This window comes from Tigriopus californicus, chromosome 9 (genome assembly GCF_007210705.1).
Source record: "Tigriopus californicus strain San Diego chromosome 9, Tcal_SD_v2.1, whole genome shotgun sequence".
Lineage (NCBI taxonomy): Eukaryota > Metazoa > Arthropoda > Copepoda > Harpacticoida > Harpacticidae > Tigriopus > Tigriopus californicus.
Window position 1 is genome coordinate 6,606,117 of NC_081448.1, and position 14,054 is coordinate 6,620,170.

The window sequence follows — 14,054 nt, forward strand, 5'->3', positions numbered from 1 at the left end:
AGGAAATTCATGGAAAATGTGGTCCAGGGCATTTTGGGAAGAGAGAACAAAGAAAAACATCACAGTCAACTTGTACCATCTAAGGGGGGGGTAGTCAGAGAAGCGACACGAGCTTTCTGAGATTTTTTTGCCTCCCTTGCGGCTGCCTGGTGCGTGCAATGGGGATCGGCTTTGAACACATTGGTTATGTGATTCTCAAAATCAAGTTCCAAATTCAAGGAGCCAGTGACTTGATGGCTCATTTGTCTCCTTTGGTTGAAACTGCATAACGCAAGAGAAGTCAATCAGCCCAACACCCTGCTGCCCAGCTACCAAAATGTGTTCAAAGCAGTGTCTCAGGTGGCTTGATTGGAGTGACTTTTCTCTGACAAGCCCTCTAGTACCATTCGCCCATTGAATTTTCAATAATGGAGTGATTTTGAGCCAGTTGTGTTACAAAACCCTACTAAATGATCATGCTTGGTGTTAATCAGTGAACGCACTATCAAATTGGCTCAATACCACAAGGCTATTTGCTTAGACAAGCCATGGAGAACTCCATGGGCAAGCATGTAAAATGGAAAAAATGTCAAAATCCAATGCATGCACAGTGCGGTTTGGCAGGGCATGTTGCCTTTGATTTTACTCCATGGAAAAACGTCAGTTGTCCATGAACACGTTTACTTGACTAGCCCTATGGAGAGTGCTATCAGAGACGTTTTAGACAATTTCTGGTTCTACATTGGTGGATCAAGGCAAGTTTCCCAACTCAACCAACCTATCTATGTTTTGTGTTCAATGAACTTCCAGTTTCCGCTAATCAGTTGAAACCAGACCATGTAAACAACACACATCTTGCATTCATTTCTACTCTATATGGGCTAGAATATTTGGCATATCATTGTCCTTATAGTTATGTCTGCAGTTCTAGGTACCGAAATGCCACTCTGATTTTTTTGTTCTAGTGTGGCTGCACTGTGTGTGCAACAGGGATTGAAATTGAACCCAGTTGGCTGGAGTGACTCTTCTCTCCCCAGATCTCTATCAATATCAAATAATTAAGAGTTAGTTTAGGTTGGAGTCAACACACTAACCCTGGTTAGATACATGAAGAACTATATTTACCAGAAATATCATTATAGACTAGTGTTCTAACAAGAACTTAAAAAGAAATGAGGCAACAATTTTTTGTCAGGTTTTTCTAAAATGGAGTTGAATAGGATTGGTCAATTTTCTTATTACAATGATCATTATATTTCCACGAAAGAGTTTCATTTAAGAAATGACATGCTTTGTAATTTCATTTATTAAACCACCTGCTCATGAATGAAGTAATAACACAAATTTAGATCATGAGACCAAAATCATTCGAGATTTGTGGTGAAATTTCGTAGAATTTTGAAATAACTACTTTGGGGGTCCTTTCATCTTCTATGAACCACTGGAAAATGGACAGGAATGCTAGGGTCTAGAAATTAACATTTTGAAACTGATTGAATGGATTGCATTTTTCTTCAAGTAATACAGATCATTGTAGTAATGTATTTCAACTCCATTGAATGACTGGGTCAAAACTTATACCATCTCAAAGTACTAAACATAAAAGGTACTGAATGAATGGGACAGCCCTCTTTTGGTTATCAATTACCACAAGAGGGCTAACCCTTTCATTCTGTGAGTTTTGAGATGGGGAAAATTCTGACACCTCCACCCAGAAGTCAGTGAGGAGGCTGCGAGGCTAGACCACTCATATAAGAGGCCCAGGGAGAACCTCCAAATGGTCAGCAAGACCCCAGTTGAGAGGGGGAGGATAGACAGGATAGCATGTAAAGTCATACAGCCACCATGGGAGCACAGGCGGTTCATCCTCTCCATCAACTGCACATCAGATCCTAAGGGACCCCAGATTTTCTTTCAGCAAGTGAAAAAATTGGGGAATTTGAATGCATTTACTTAATTGATGACAGCCCAAAGTCAAACACCCAAGATGAAATATCCAGCCCGTCCAATAAACAATGCAGAGAAGAAAGAACTGACAGGGTACAATAAACCTTTCATTTCCATAATCCTATACATCTATATTTACATTCTCCCAAAAAGAATACACTCTTTTATCAGTGTCTATCTCAAATTGCACCCAGATATTTTAAAGATATGTTATAAAATGTGTTGGGTGTTTGATTAACCTCTAAGGTTGTACATAAGCTTGACTTGTCAAACTATGGCTTGCTTAACAATTTTGTAGCCTTAAACTATGTCTCATAAAACCTTTTTCCTACGTTTTTTTGCTTCCTTGTGCTGGGTTGTACATTTACTCATTCACCTACACAACTTTAGGGAAAATTAAAAAAATAGTGCAGATTAGGGCCCTGTATTCAAAAGAGTACAACTGTGAGTTCAGCGTCATAGCGGTTAGACTCTGAATCTTCAATTTGTTTCCAACAGAGTGTGTTCATATGCGTACCTGATCCAAGCCAAACACCTTATATTAAAAAACATGTGGTTATTTGACTTATCAATGGCTTTTGCTCCCCTTTAGGTACCCTTAAACATACTTTAAACGTTCTGACTAGGGACCCTGGATGCAGAGACTCGCGAGGTTGAGTATACGTCATCAAATTCGAGCAATCTGATTGGCTGCCAATTGCCAACGAACATGGGCTTTGTTTGGAAACTTTATCAACAGGGAGTCAGTCACTTCCAAAAAGACCTAACGTGTTTGCATGGCATAAGAAGGCAAAGCTTTGAACGATTTATGACAATTCTGATTCACATTGGGTTTAACCAACATATTCTACAGCATTAAAGTGTCTTTTGCCATTAGAATTGCATCAGTACAGTATTTCTCAATAAATTATAGCTGTCACGCTGATTTCTTGCATGTTGCCAGTGTCAATTTGGGCTAAAGCACTTCAAAAAAGAAAGTACAACCATATTAAACAAATTAAATTGTAAAGAAAGAGGGACTTGTTTCTTGAGAGACTCAGAAAGTTCACAAGCCATAATGTTAATTTGAATAATAGAATGAAATATGTTTGCAATCTAATCTTATTAAAAAATGGGTTCAGAAATTATTTAGAAAGTAACAATATTATTTTTGATAATCTGAAATACCATATACATCAATCAGCTTGTCTTGGAGTAAAATTTCGTAGTGTCCTTGTAAAAAAAATATTCCATAGTGGTTGTCATAACAGTACTTTTTCTTATACAGCGCATCAATTCAAAATCTGTTTGGAAACTTTTTAGTTCATCTGATTGCTTACTTTGTCGAAGTGGAGCCACTTGTCAAACCTCGCGCGTCTCTGACCAGGGTCTCTAGTTCTGACTACAAACTTTTGAGCCACTTTCTACAATATATGTTCAAAAATACATAGTTTGAATCTGGGGGAGGTAGAGGTGAGAAAAACATCACAGTCAAATCATACCATCCACCCATTGAATTATCCATAATCGATTGTTTTTGAGTGAGCTATGTTATGAAACCTAACAAAATGAACATGTTTGGTGAAATTCAGTGAATGCACTATCAAATTGGCTCAATACCACAATGCTATTTGCTTAGACAAGCATGTAAAATGGAATAAATGTCAAAATTCAACCCATGCACAATGCAATTTGGCTGGGCATGTTGGCTTTGATTTTATTCCATGGAATAACGTTCTATAATAATGTATAACGCACTATAAGCTCATATTTAGCGGGGTCAATCTGATGCTGCATTCAGCAAATTAACACAAACTAAAGTCTGTAGGGGTTGCTTATTTGAATTGAGGCAGTTTTACCAACTCTTTGCTTACTTTAGGTTATCATCTAATTTTCATATAGACATGTTTCCATTCTGCAATTTTAGCACGCGTCGGCAACATAACATAGTTGTCATTCACAGGAATCCCAAGCCATATATTGCTAAAAAAAAAGCCGAGACATATGAGGGTACCTTTTTGAAATCAGGACATCATGGGGCACAATTTCGTTGCAGGTGACGAGTTCCGTGGCTGTTCATAAGAAATAAGGTTAAATTTGAATTGATGTTTTTGAAAATTTTATTTGGCAAAGCCATGCTCAAATCTTGAAATTTAACAACTATTTCGTTCTTGATGGTCCCGGCCTTGTTTCCCAACCGGTCTAACACGGCCATCCAGCACTTACCCACTCCAAATCACAATTTTAAAATCAAGGAAATATGCTTTTGCAGTCTGTTTGTCTTATACTGTCTCCCTTGGGGCTGTCACGGGTGGAGTCACTTATATCAATCAATGCCTGAATGTTTCAGGAAAGAAATTATGCCAATAGTTGTTTGTTTTCAACAATTGTAGAGACTTCAATAGGCACTCTCTCTTGCTCACTAAGTATACTCACTAAGAAATCCACCATTGTTTGTTGATTCAATTAAGACTCATTAAGACACAGCACTGTCAGACCTGAAATTGCCTTTTCTGGGAAGAACAATTTTAAGTTATTTTTGGGCCATGCCTGATGTTTAAGAGCTGCCAGATTGGAATTACCATCATAACTAACCTCAATAATGACAAACTGACAAGCCTGATAGCATCCCACACCAAGTCATTCAGGATCTCTACATCCAGCCCTTTTGAACCTGCTTTACGCTTTTTTACCTTTGAACTGTGAGCGACTCTTCCTAGAGGAGACGTGGTATCATAATTAGCGCAGTTTCTTAGCATGACAGAGGTCCCCAGTTCGAATTTCCTCCCCGACCTTTCTGAAAGGAAACTTTTAGACGCTCACCACGCCCACAGATGAAGAACCAAAAACTGATACCGTACTTGAAACTGCCTAGCAAAATTTGGAAGTGGACAATGTGATGGTTGGCTTCGCTAGTAGGGCGAAGCTCTCCCCTCTGACCATAGCACCCCAAGTCAAAAAAGAGAATTGCTATGTTCATCTGAGCGTTAGTATGTTGTTTTCCAACAACTCTTGAATTTTGAATGACCAAACTGCTTCAGAAATTCGGAAAGGTGCAAAAATGTGAGAAAAATGACCGATCAGAATCTTTTAAATGTCAAAACATCTGTCTTAAAGAACTGGTAATTTCGCCCTGTTTTTCGGGCTTTTATGCTTGAATTGATATGATTCTGTACATCTTAAGATTTTGACGCTTTTTTGCACATTTTATTTGAAGGTCCTTCCCGGAACAGGCAATTTCAGGTCTGGTAGTGCTGTGGGTTAATAACAATGAGCCTAAATTGAATCAACACACAATGGTGGATTTCTGAGTGAGCAATAGAAAGTACCTGGTGAGATGTCTACAAGTATTGAAAACAAACAACTATTGGCATCATTCGTTTCCTATATACGACTTTACGAAACAGTTGTTAAGTTTTAAAATTTGGGCATGGCTTTGCTAACTTAAATTTTCAAAAATATCGATTCAAATTTTAACTTATCTTTTTATGAACAGCCACGGAACTCGTCACCTGCAATGAAATTGTGCCCCATGATGTCCTGATTTCAAAAAGGTACCCTCATATGTCTCGGCTTTTTTTTTGGGCAAGACATGGCCTGGGCTTCCCGTGCATTGTGAGCTTGTGACTGATTTTGCCGATCCAGATTTATTTGGTAGTCCATGGGGTGGCTTTTAAACTTTCAGGGATACCAAATGAATTCGAAAGAAATACGTGTCGCTTGATGGGAACCTGTTTACTGAAGTTCAGAAGATGATTGAAGCTAATGAAGATTGACTTTTGTTTTCCAATTATTTACCTGCCTGTTTTCAGTTCAAATTGCAATAACATTTGATCATAAGATACTTCCCCAACATATTAAGAAAATGGCCATGCCAAGACCAAACATAAGCATTTGCTCCAGGTTGGCATTAGTTGATGGCATGGTACTTTTCTTTGAAACCGTAGAACAACTTTCAAGAAGCTGAACAAGATTTGGAACGCAGACACGATCGATCAAATTCAAGCACCAAATTCAATTTCATTTTCAATCGAACTATCTTCAGTTCATTCAGCTTTTCGAAAATTTGAGCTACCCTGATCGATTTTGGCTGGACCGGCATGGGCATTCAGGCTTGCGAAAAAAGCCATAAAGTGGTCAAAAGTATATGAATAGTAATAAAAATACGGCATATTTGAACACGGTAGCAACTCAAACAGAGTCAATTAGGGAAACCGAAATGATCCCTTTGTTAGAATTTCATGGGACAATCCTGCCAGCTTTCGGTATTTACGCTGATTTTCACAATCCTTGAGACTCCCTGGCCCAAGGCAGCAGCTAGAATTGGCCAAGCTAACACGCCTGAAGAGACTGAAGTGAGCACTCTGAGTTTGAAAGACGCCGTTTCCTCTTCGACTCGAACAAAGCATCTCTCTCAGCGGTAAGTTTCTTAGAATATTTCCTGCCATTCGACTCAAAACTAGGAGATCACTCGCCTAGCCGTGGATGGGACCATGCGGCCACCAACAGGGAGCCCGCATCCGGACCAGCCACTCCTACGGGATTCACTATTGCCCCATGGCATTTTTTGTTTGGGTTGGGCGCGGTTTTCCGGCTTGTTGGCTGGCTACCTACCTAGCTAGACGGGCTGCTGACTGTTGGTGGCCGCTTAGATTTGCCGCTAGGAGAGAAATAGAAGGAGAGAGAGGCAGCGAGCGAACGAGCGAGCGAGCGGGGGATGGCTGGCTGGCTGGAGGGAGGGTGGAAGGAGGGAGAGAGACCACTGGCTTGGGCGCGCTTCGGGATGGGGAAAAGGTCGAAGCCGTGGAAGAGCATCGAGGGGTAGGACCAAGAGGAAGGGGGAGGTTCACACGCCCACAACTCGAGGCCCTTCTTCTTTCCTTGTTCATTGTCCCTAAGGATGGGGGGAGGGGGAGGATTTTACCATTCGGGGAATGTAATGAATGCCTTGTCTAGCGACCGAGGCAATGAACCCCATGATGCGGGTGAGTCGCACAGAGTGATGAAGGCCATCCAAATATGGGGCGGATTCAGAGATTGGTTTGAAGGTGGAGTTAACGGCAGGCGAGCCCTTTAAGCTTCCACATGGAACGGCGAGTTAGAGCGAGAAATGAATGAACTGGATGAGATGCGGGTTGGAGCGGAACGGGTGGGATCTATTCGTTGCTGCTCAGCCGCCAGCGAGGTGCGAAATTGAATATCCCCATGAGTCATAAGATAGTACTAAATAGTACTAGAATAGTTATCTGTATAAAGAACCTCGACTCATTTACTCCGATCATGGGCTGAAACTGCTCGGGAAGCGAAGAGTTGTCACTCGGTCGACAAGCCAGGAGACGCCTCCTGTCTAGTTTTTTAAATATGCGGAGAGGGTCCGCTTTCTCTCTTGCTCTCGATCTAGCCCCCCAAGCATCTGGTTTGCCTCGATGCTGTCTGCCTGTCACGAGCCCCCCGCGCGTGGCACTTAGGTGTGACTCATGGGTGTAGTGTCTGTGAGGACTGGCGACGGCCATGTATCCCACATATCCCTTATATGCACTGGGGTTAAAGCCAAATAGCCGGAGAATAGACTTGTTTAGTCGAGTGCATCCTCGGCCCGGCTCCCATGGGTACTCGTCGCGTCGCTCAGGTGGCTGGTGGTCACTTTGGCCACCTTCTCGAGTTGACGACGTACCACTCGTAAATCAGTGAATCATAAGACTGTACGCCCTCTTTCCAGATCACTTCTCGTTAGACCAGCCATCAAGGAAGATGGGTGTCAGGCAAAGCAAACAATCTTTGGAAATCACGTCCGCGCCCCAAAAAGGTGGACCTAAGGTCGAAACCAATGGCCAAGTGGAGGCTGAGAAAGTCGACGACGTCAACACCAAGGTGAACGGAGAGTCCAAAGAGACCCCTCAGTCGAATGGTGATGGCCCAGTTACCAACGGCGACGCTCACAAGGACGAGACGGAGACTAAAACCGAGATCAAAGAAATTGTCGAGGATAAGGATGAGACCAAAGAAGACAATGACGCCAGTGTGGAGGAAGAAAAAGAAACCAACAAAACTGCCTCTTCTGGTAATATGAACCTTTTCATGTCTTCAAGAAATTTTTGTTCATTCTTTCAGTAGATATTGCGTTCTATGTCTTGATCCCAGTGATGAATGAAATGAAGGCAAAGCACTTGTACATCTGTCTTAACTGCCCTCTTTAACCTCTTCTAGACGAACCTACAGAAAGCAAGCCCAAATCTACCACCAAGGACAAGCTGAAGAAGAAATTATCTTTCCGGAGCTTCAACTTGCTCAAGAAGAAGACCAAGAAGGACGAGGGTGCCAACGATTCTAAAACTGAAGAAGATATCGAAGGTGAGAAAAAAGAAGAGAAAGATGCTGAGAAGAAAACCGACGAAGAGACCGCCAGCACATCGGCCAAGGACTCTGCTCAAGACGTTAAACCAAGTGAAGATATTGCCGCGGAAACCGAGGAAACAACTCCTACCAAGAGCTCAGAAGAACAAATCGAACCCAAGGATGAGGAGGCCAAAGATACCACTGAAGAAGCCGACAAGCCCGAAGCCTCGGCACAAATCTCTGAAGACAAAACCGAATCAGAAGCACCAGCTGTTCCCGACGTTCCTGAGCCTGATAGTGATGACACGAAGGGAGTGGAAGAGTCTGAAACTACCGTGGCCAAAACTGAAGAATAGAATTTTCGCCTCCTAGATAGAAAACCTTTTTTTTCCTCTTTCTTTCCCCGCATTTGTCCCAACGTCGTGAAGAATGATATCTCCCTCTCTCATGGGGTGTTTTGACTGCGTCTCAATGGGTTTTCATCTCATCGTGGCTGGAATATTGTCTCTTATCATCATGTTCATCATTCTCGTCGCGATCATCTCTATTACGTCAATCCATCTCTAGGGAAAAGCGAGTAGCTTCTATCAGCTTACCAAGACACCCATGTTGAACTGCAATTTGGTGTGACTTGAAGAAAGTGAACTCCCAATCGTGGATATGAAAACTTGGTGTTCGTAAGAGAACCTCCCCCCTTTTTCTCACCCTTGACATCGTTCAATTTATAAGGGAGAGTACATACCATCTGCTTTTTTACATTCACTTTAGAAGCTTCGTTTTCAGTAGGTCAAACCATTTTTAACCACAAAGACGAAATTTGAAATTAAATGAGCAATGCCTTTGCTGTGGATGATCTTGTATAATGTTATTCGAGTTATTTCAATAGACTAGAAGTCCCGAGTGTAAATCTTGTAAATGATCCTTTCCTGAAGAACGGTGGATCTCAATTTCAATTCTTTGCCGTCCCCAATTCCTTGTATTGGGTCGAAAAATTACTTTCATTGCCTTGATACTACCAGATTTGCACCTATCCTTAGCTCACCCCACCCTCTTCTTTGGGCATTAATACGCTGCCTTCTTCAGCTTCCGAGTACCATTTCCGTTTTTACACAATCAATCTCCCCCTCATCTTCCAAGATTCAATCCAAAGTGTCGCCTTTTCTCTCTCATCGGCCTAGAGTAGCGTAAATAATCCAGATTGTGGATTGTATGTCGACAATTCGTACTTTCCGCTATGTGATACAGTTTTGTATACCAACTGATATTGATTGGACGGCTTCTTAACGTTACCGGGAACTGGCTGGATAATGTACAACAATAAAAAAATGAAAACCAAACCAAACTCAATGCCTTATTTATTTATATGAGGAACCTACATACTATTCGTGTCGAAAACTCTCTTTTAGGAACATACTTAAGTGTTCTTGTCTTTTTTCACTTTGGCCTCGACGATATCTTCCATAATTCGGAAAACAATTTCTTCTTCAAAGTTCCTTGCAACCACTTGAACTGAGAGTGGTAATCCGACACTTCCATCCGAGAAGCGACGAAGATAGTCGTAAAACTGCAACAATTGAGAGGGAAAGAACATATCATCCGACTCTGGAGTTGAACGTCGACGAATTTATTTATTTTATTTTCTTGGACTGAAGATTCGAGTTCAAATCCGGTTCCTAAACACAGATTGAATGCTTACCAGATCAGTGTTAGGAAGTTCCCTCACGAGGCTTTGGTCAGTCTTGGACACTTCACCCATTGGCACGATTCCGGCGCAGAAGTTGAAGAGATTCCACGGTATGTATGCATAAATTCCAAAGGGAAACTCGCCTTGAGTACCCTGAATGTAAAAATAAAAAAAAAAAACAATTGATCACCAGATTTTATGGTGAATTTTCAAAGAATTATTACTTTGGGAGGGGCAGGCATAATAGCTCCTGGTGTGAGAATGGCGTGCACACCGAGTCTTGCTAGATAAGCCAAGTAATCATTCCGCAATTGATCCTTTTCATCCATCGCCTTGAGGAGCGATTTACCCGTAATAAATGGAGCTAGGAGAACACAATTATAATATATATTATTATATAATAATATATTATATACCGATAAAACAAAACAAAAATTGGCATTTTTACCGGTAATCTTGACTTTGGTGAAACGACTGACAACTGCAGAGCAAATCTTCTGAACGAAAGAGGGTAATCTCGAAAAAAGTAGGAAGGCTCGGGTGGCGACCATCGAGCTATCCCATAGGTCCGCATCAAGAGACTCTTTCAGTCCCGCACCATTATCGGCGAAAATGAGACCACTATATAAACGAATGGTTGTCTCGATATCCGGGGGTTGAATCTAGTTTTGCACACAACGAAATTAGCTGAGACTAAATGCAAAGCAAATGCACAGAATATGATCTTACCTCTATCAAGGTGTGGCCTTGAGATTTCAGTAAAATAACAGTTTCTTCGACTACTCTGGAGCAGCCTGGGTGCGGTAAAAGAAAGCCATCATCTAAATAATATCCTATTAACAAGGGTCTGAATTGGGAGAAACATTTAGAACATTGTCAATAGCGACAAATCACAAAAAGCCAAATGCAGAAACGCGTATTACTTACCTCCCTTGTGAGCAAAGGTCCTCTCGCCATGGAATGGAAATAATATCATTGTCTTCGGGACCTGTCCATCCTGACTCATTAATGGTCTTCAGATTGGCCCACGTGCACTTCCAAGCAGTTTTGAGGGTGGCGAGGTCTTTGGCCAAAAAGCCACCCACGGACTTGGGCCAAATACAATTATAAGGTGTGGGCATTCGACTCTAGCAATCAGAAGCCATCGAGAATTAAGTAATTCACCACAAATTCACTTGGACAACATCAAAGCAAAAGAAATCTTACGTTGATTTGGGATAAATGACGACCGTAAGTTGGTTTCAAAGAGTAGCATCCGCACAATGCCGCCGGGTTCCGTAAAGATCCCCCAATATCATTGCCTAAACCGAGAATCGAACCACCTCCAGCGATGAGGGCAGCTTCTCCGCCAGAGGAACCACCGCATTCCCTCTCTGTATTGTGTGGATTGCCTATAGAATTTCGCAAGGTTTACAATAGCAATCACAACCGTTTATCGCTCGTGAAAAATTGATCCACTAACCGGTATGACCAAACATAGGATTACTTGTTTGGATCGAAAACATACTTTGGGGGACGTTGGTCATGCAAAACGGAACGGCTCCTAAACTGATCATTTGATCCACGATCAGGGCATTTTCTTCACTGGGATGACCCAAAAGCCAAGTCAAACCTATACGAGCAATGATTTGAAAATCATTTTGGAAATTGAAAATGGTAGGTCACGGCATCATGACAAACACACCAGCGGTGCTCTCGTAGCCCTTGATGAAATAACATTCCTTCACACTGATGGGAATTCCATGCAGCGGTCCTCTTTCTTCGGGGTGAAGCGTATCTCGAGCCTCGGCCCAGGCCTCGGCCTCAGCTATGAACTAGAGTGTTATCTTTGGTTACTTCACCTCTTTCAATGAATGTTACTTCAGTCATGGCAAACTAGGAGAAACCCTACCCTGACCACGCAATTTGTTTCTTGATGGGTTTTGATAGCCGCATCTTGATAAGCATGAATGACGGTTTTGGCTCTCAAGGATCCGTCCCGCAACTCTTGAATCAGAACCTGTACGAAGATTGTGCGCAATTATATTTGGATGTCGAGAAATTGGATTAAGCGTGAACTCTGACCTGGAAATCCAATGTCCTAATCCGGTCCCAGTTTGGTTCATCCTGAGCTCGAATGGCGTTCAATCGATTTTGGATGTCATTTTGAATGCTTTCATTGGCGATTAACCTCTCACGAATGAGCCCCGCCAATCTAATGAGTCACACGTGAGAGGAAATGAGAAGGGAAAAAATTGCCCTGCCATCGATCATGAGTCAAAGTATTGAACCAGAAATTTACTGATTCATCCTAAGTCGACAAACTCAAGGGGAGTTTAAAATTAGCCAAGTTTGCCTCGTCCTGGGAAAAGAGCCTAACAAGGGCATGCACCTGATCATGAATGAAAGAAGGATGCCTGCCTGCCCTTGAGAGCCACATGAGAGAACGTCATCATGGCGGAACTCAGGGTTCACATCGTAATTTACCTATTGGCGGGCCTGATAATGAATGAACTTCAGTATTTGTTAGCGAAATTGATAAGGCAAACTGGCATGCAGGTGATCACTAAATGTTGGGAATGATTTGACAAACAAATGAAAGGACTCGGGTTATTGGCCATCAAAAGGAAATCAATATTAGCCAACGCTGCCCAACCACATTTTCATGGTCCCTTTCCCAAGAACCTTGGTTTCCAGGACCCCAACTATGGGCACCTCGTCATGAACTATCCGGTTGGGCTCAATGGTGGTAGTGGTAATAGGATTCTTGACGCACCTGGTGCGATGGACCCGCTTTTGGTAGAATTTCCAAGTCCACCACCCCGCTAAGACCACGGTCAGGCCGCATACCATGTAGAAACCCGAGGGGAGGAAACGGGACCCGGCGGCCCAAAGATCCTCTCTCATGACTGGCTTACGAACGCGTGCACGCATGAATCAATGAGTGAGGCTGAAAAAGCAAGACCGACGACTTGGATTGAGAGACGGTGAATGAAAATCGAAAGTCGAAAGTCGAAAGTCTAGCGGGCTTTTGGCCATCTTCAACGCTAATCCCCGGCCCCATGTTTGCTTGGACAATCCGTTGAGCTCACCCAGTAACCAAGGAGCAGGAATCTATGGTTTGTCGGTCAGTCGGACCATGAACAAGAGGATCTGACAGAAACGGACTCTATTTGGCTGGTTTTCGCGTTGAGCATGCCAGGGCTACTTGACCCTCCAGGGCAATCCCAGGTGATGAACAACGGTCAGCCTGCCTAGTGTTCGTTCGGCAGGCTTGCCACCTGGCCAACTTGGGAACCTCATAAAGGGTCAAATCCCTAGAAATGACCGGACATGATGGAACAAAGGCAAAAACTCGTTGTCGATCAATGATAATTCAAAATAAGATGAATAGGTCATCAAAATGGGTGGCCCAAAATAATCATTATTGACGGACACACGAATTTGCCACATAATTATTGGACGCCTAAGGTTATTAGCGACATATCAACTGTTCAAATAACAAACTTGTTAGTTTCAGCATTCCTGGCTGGTAGTAATGTATTTTTTTTAACGGCGGTAAAAAACAATATGAATCATTGTAGGCCATTGCAGAACTCAAGAAAGCCTAGGATACCCTTTGGCACTATCTTTCGGGTGAGATCAATCCGATCAACACATCTTCATCCTCGTTTCATTCACAAGCCGGTCACACAATGGATTTTAGGTTATGGATTGATCCCGCAAAATTCATTGGGGGAAATGGCACAAAAAACAAAAAAAATCTCTAGTTTAGTTTTTTCAAGGCATATTTTGTTACATCATAGCAGTGTATGTATTATAGACTGATATGTGAATTCATGATTAGTTGTGTTTCAATCCAAAGGTCGAAATTGAACTAGCTCCTCCGATAAAGTACTACAGGGCCAATAAAAAGGTGGGTATCGACAAACGGGTCTAAATCTCAAGAAATCATGATTTATAATAAGGTAACTTAATTTCTGATGTTAATCTGACAAAATTTCTCGGAACTTGGATTTTTCATCGCTCAACCTCTAGTTCGTATCCAGTGGAGGACGATAAATGCGAGTAAAAGTCATTATTAATTATTATTGTTTTTGTTATTGCACGAAAAATTAGAGAGAGCTTCAAATTTGGTACAATGGTAGGG

The 14,054-nt window shown here is 42.1% G+C and overlaps 2 protein-coding genes across 3 annotated transcripts; one reads left to right on the forward strand and one right to left on the reverse strand.

Moving 5' to 3' along the window:
- Window positions 1-6,167: 6,167 nt before the first annotated feature.
- LOC131886273 (neuromodulin-like) lies at window positions 6,168-9,104 on the forward strand. 2 transcript variants are annotated; one of them, XM_059234552.1, is made up of 3 exons: window positions 6,168-6,325; window positions 7,625-7,966; window positions 8,113-9,104. In XM_059234552.1, the coding sequence occupies exons 2-3, from the start codon at window positions 7,657-7,659 to the stop codon at window positions 8,595-8,597; spliced, it is 795 nt and encodes a 264-aa protein (XP_059090535.1). In that variant the 5' UTR covers window positions 6,168-6,325; window positions 7,625-7,656; the 3' UTR covers window positions 8,598-9,104. The 2 variants fall into 2 exon arrangements, with proteins under 2 accessions (XP_059090535.1, XP_059090534.1); XM_059234551.1 differs by lacking the exon at window positions 6,168-6,325 and adding an exon at window positions 6,791-6,890.
- Window positions 8,238-13,151, reverse strand: LOC131886272 (fatty acid amide hydrolase 1-like). Its single transcript, XM_059234550.1, has 13 exons — window positions 12,997-13,151; window positions 12,681-12,854; window positions 11,990-12,119; window positions 11,817-11,924; window positions 11,610-11,739; window positions 11,388-11,537; window positions 11,132-11,316; window positions 10,853-11,052; window positions 10,655-10,772; window positions 10,374-10,587; window positions 10,150-10,289; window positions 9,938-10,078; window positions 8,238-9,805 (listed from the first exon to the last, which is right to left on the reverse strand). The coding sequence occupies exons 2-13, from the start codon at window positions 12,836-12,838 to the stop codon at window positions 9,656-9,658; spliced, it is 1,824 nt and encodes a 607-aa protein (XP_059090533.1). The 5' UTR covers window positions 12,839-12,854; window positions 12,997-13,151; the 3' UTR covers window positions 8,238-9,655.
- Window positions 13,152-14,054: the final 903 nt, after the last annotated feature.

Bases quoted from the DNA above. Each gene is read 5' to 3' on its own strand.
- LOC131886273 (XM_059234551.1), top strand. From the start codon at position 6,806: ATGGGGGGAGGGGGAGGATTTTACCATTCGGGGAATGTAATGAATGCC. The intron at 6,891-7,624 runs GTGAGTCGCACA...CCCTCTTTCCAG, and splicing joins CAATGAACCCCATGATGCGG to ATCACTTCTCGTTAGACCAG. The intron at 7,967-8,112 runs GTAATATGAACC...AACCTCTTCTAG, and splicing joins CAACAAAACTGCCTCTTCTG to ACGAACCTACAGAAAGCAAG.
- LOC131886272 (XM_059234550.1), bottom strand. From the start codon at position 12,838: ATGCGTGCACGCGTTCGTAAGCCAGTCATGAGAGAGGATCTTTGGGCC. The intron at 11,538-11,609 runs GTGTGTTTGTCA...TTGCTCGTATAG, and splicing joins GGGCTACGAGAGCACCGCTG to GTTTGACTTGGCTTTTGGGT. The intron at 11,317-11,387 runs GTTAGTGGATCA...GAAATTCTATAG, and splicing joins TCCTATGTTTGGTCATACCG to GCAATCCACACAATACAGAG.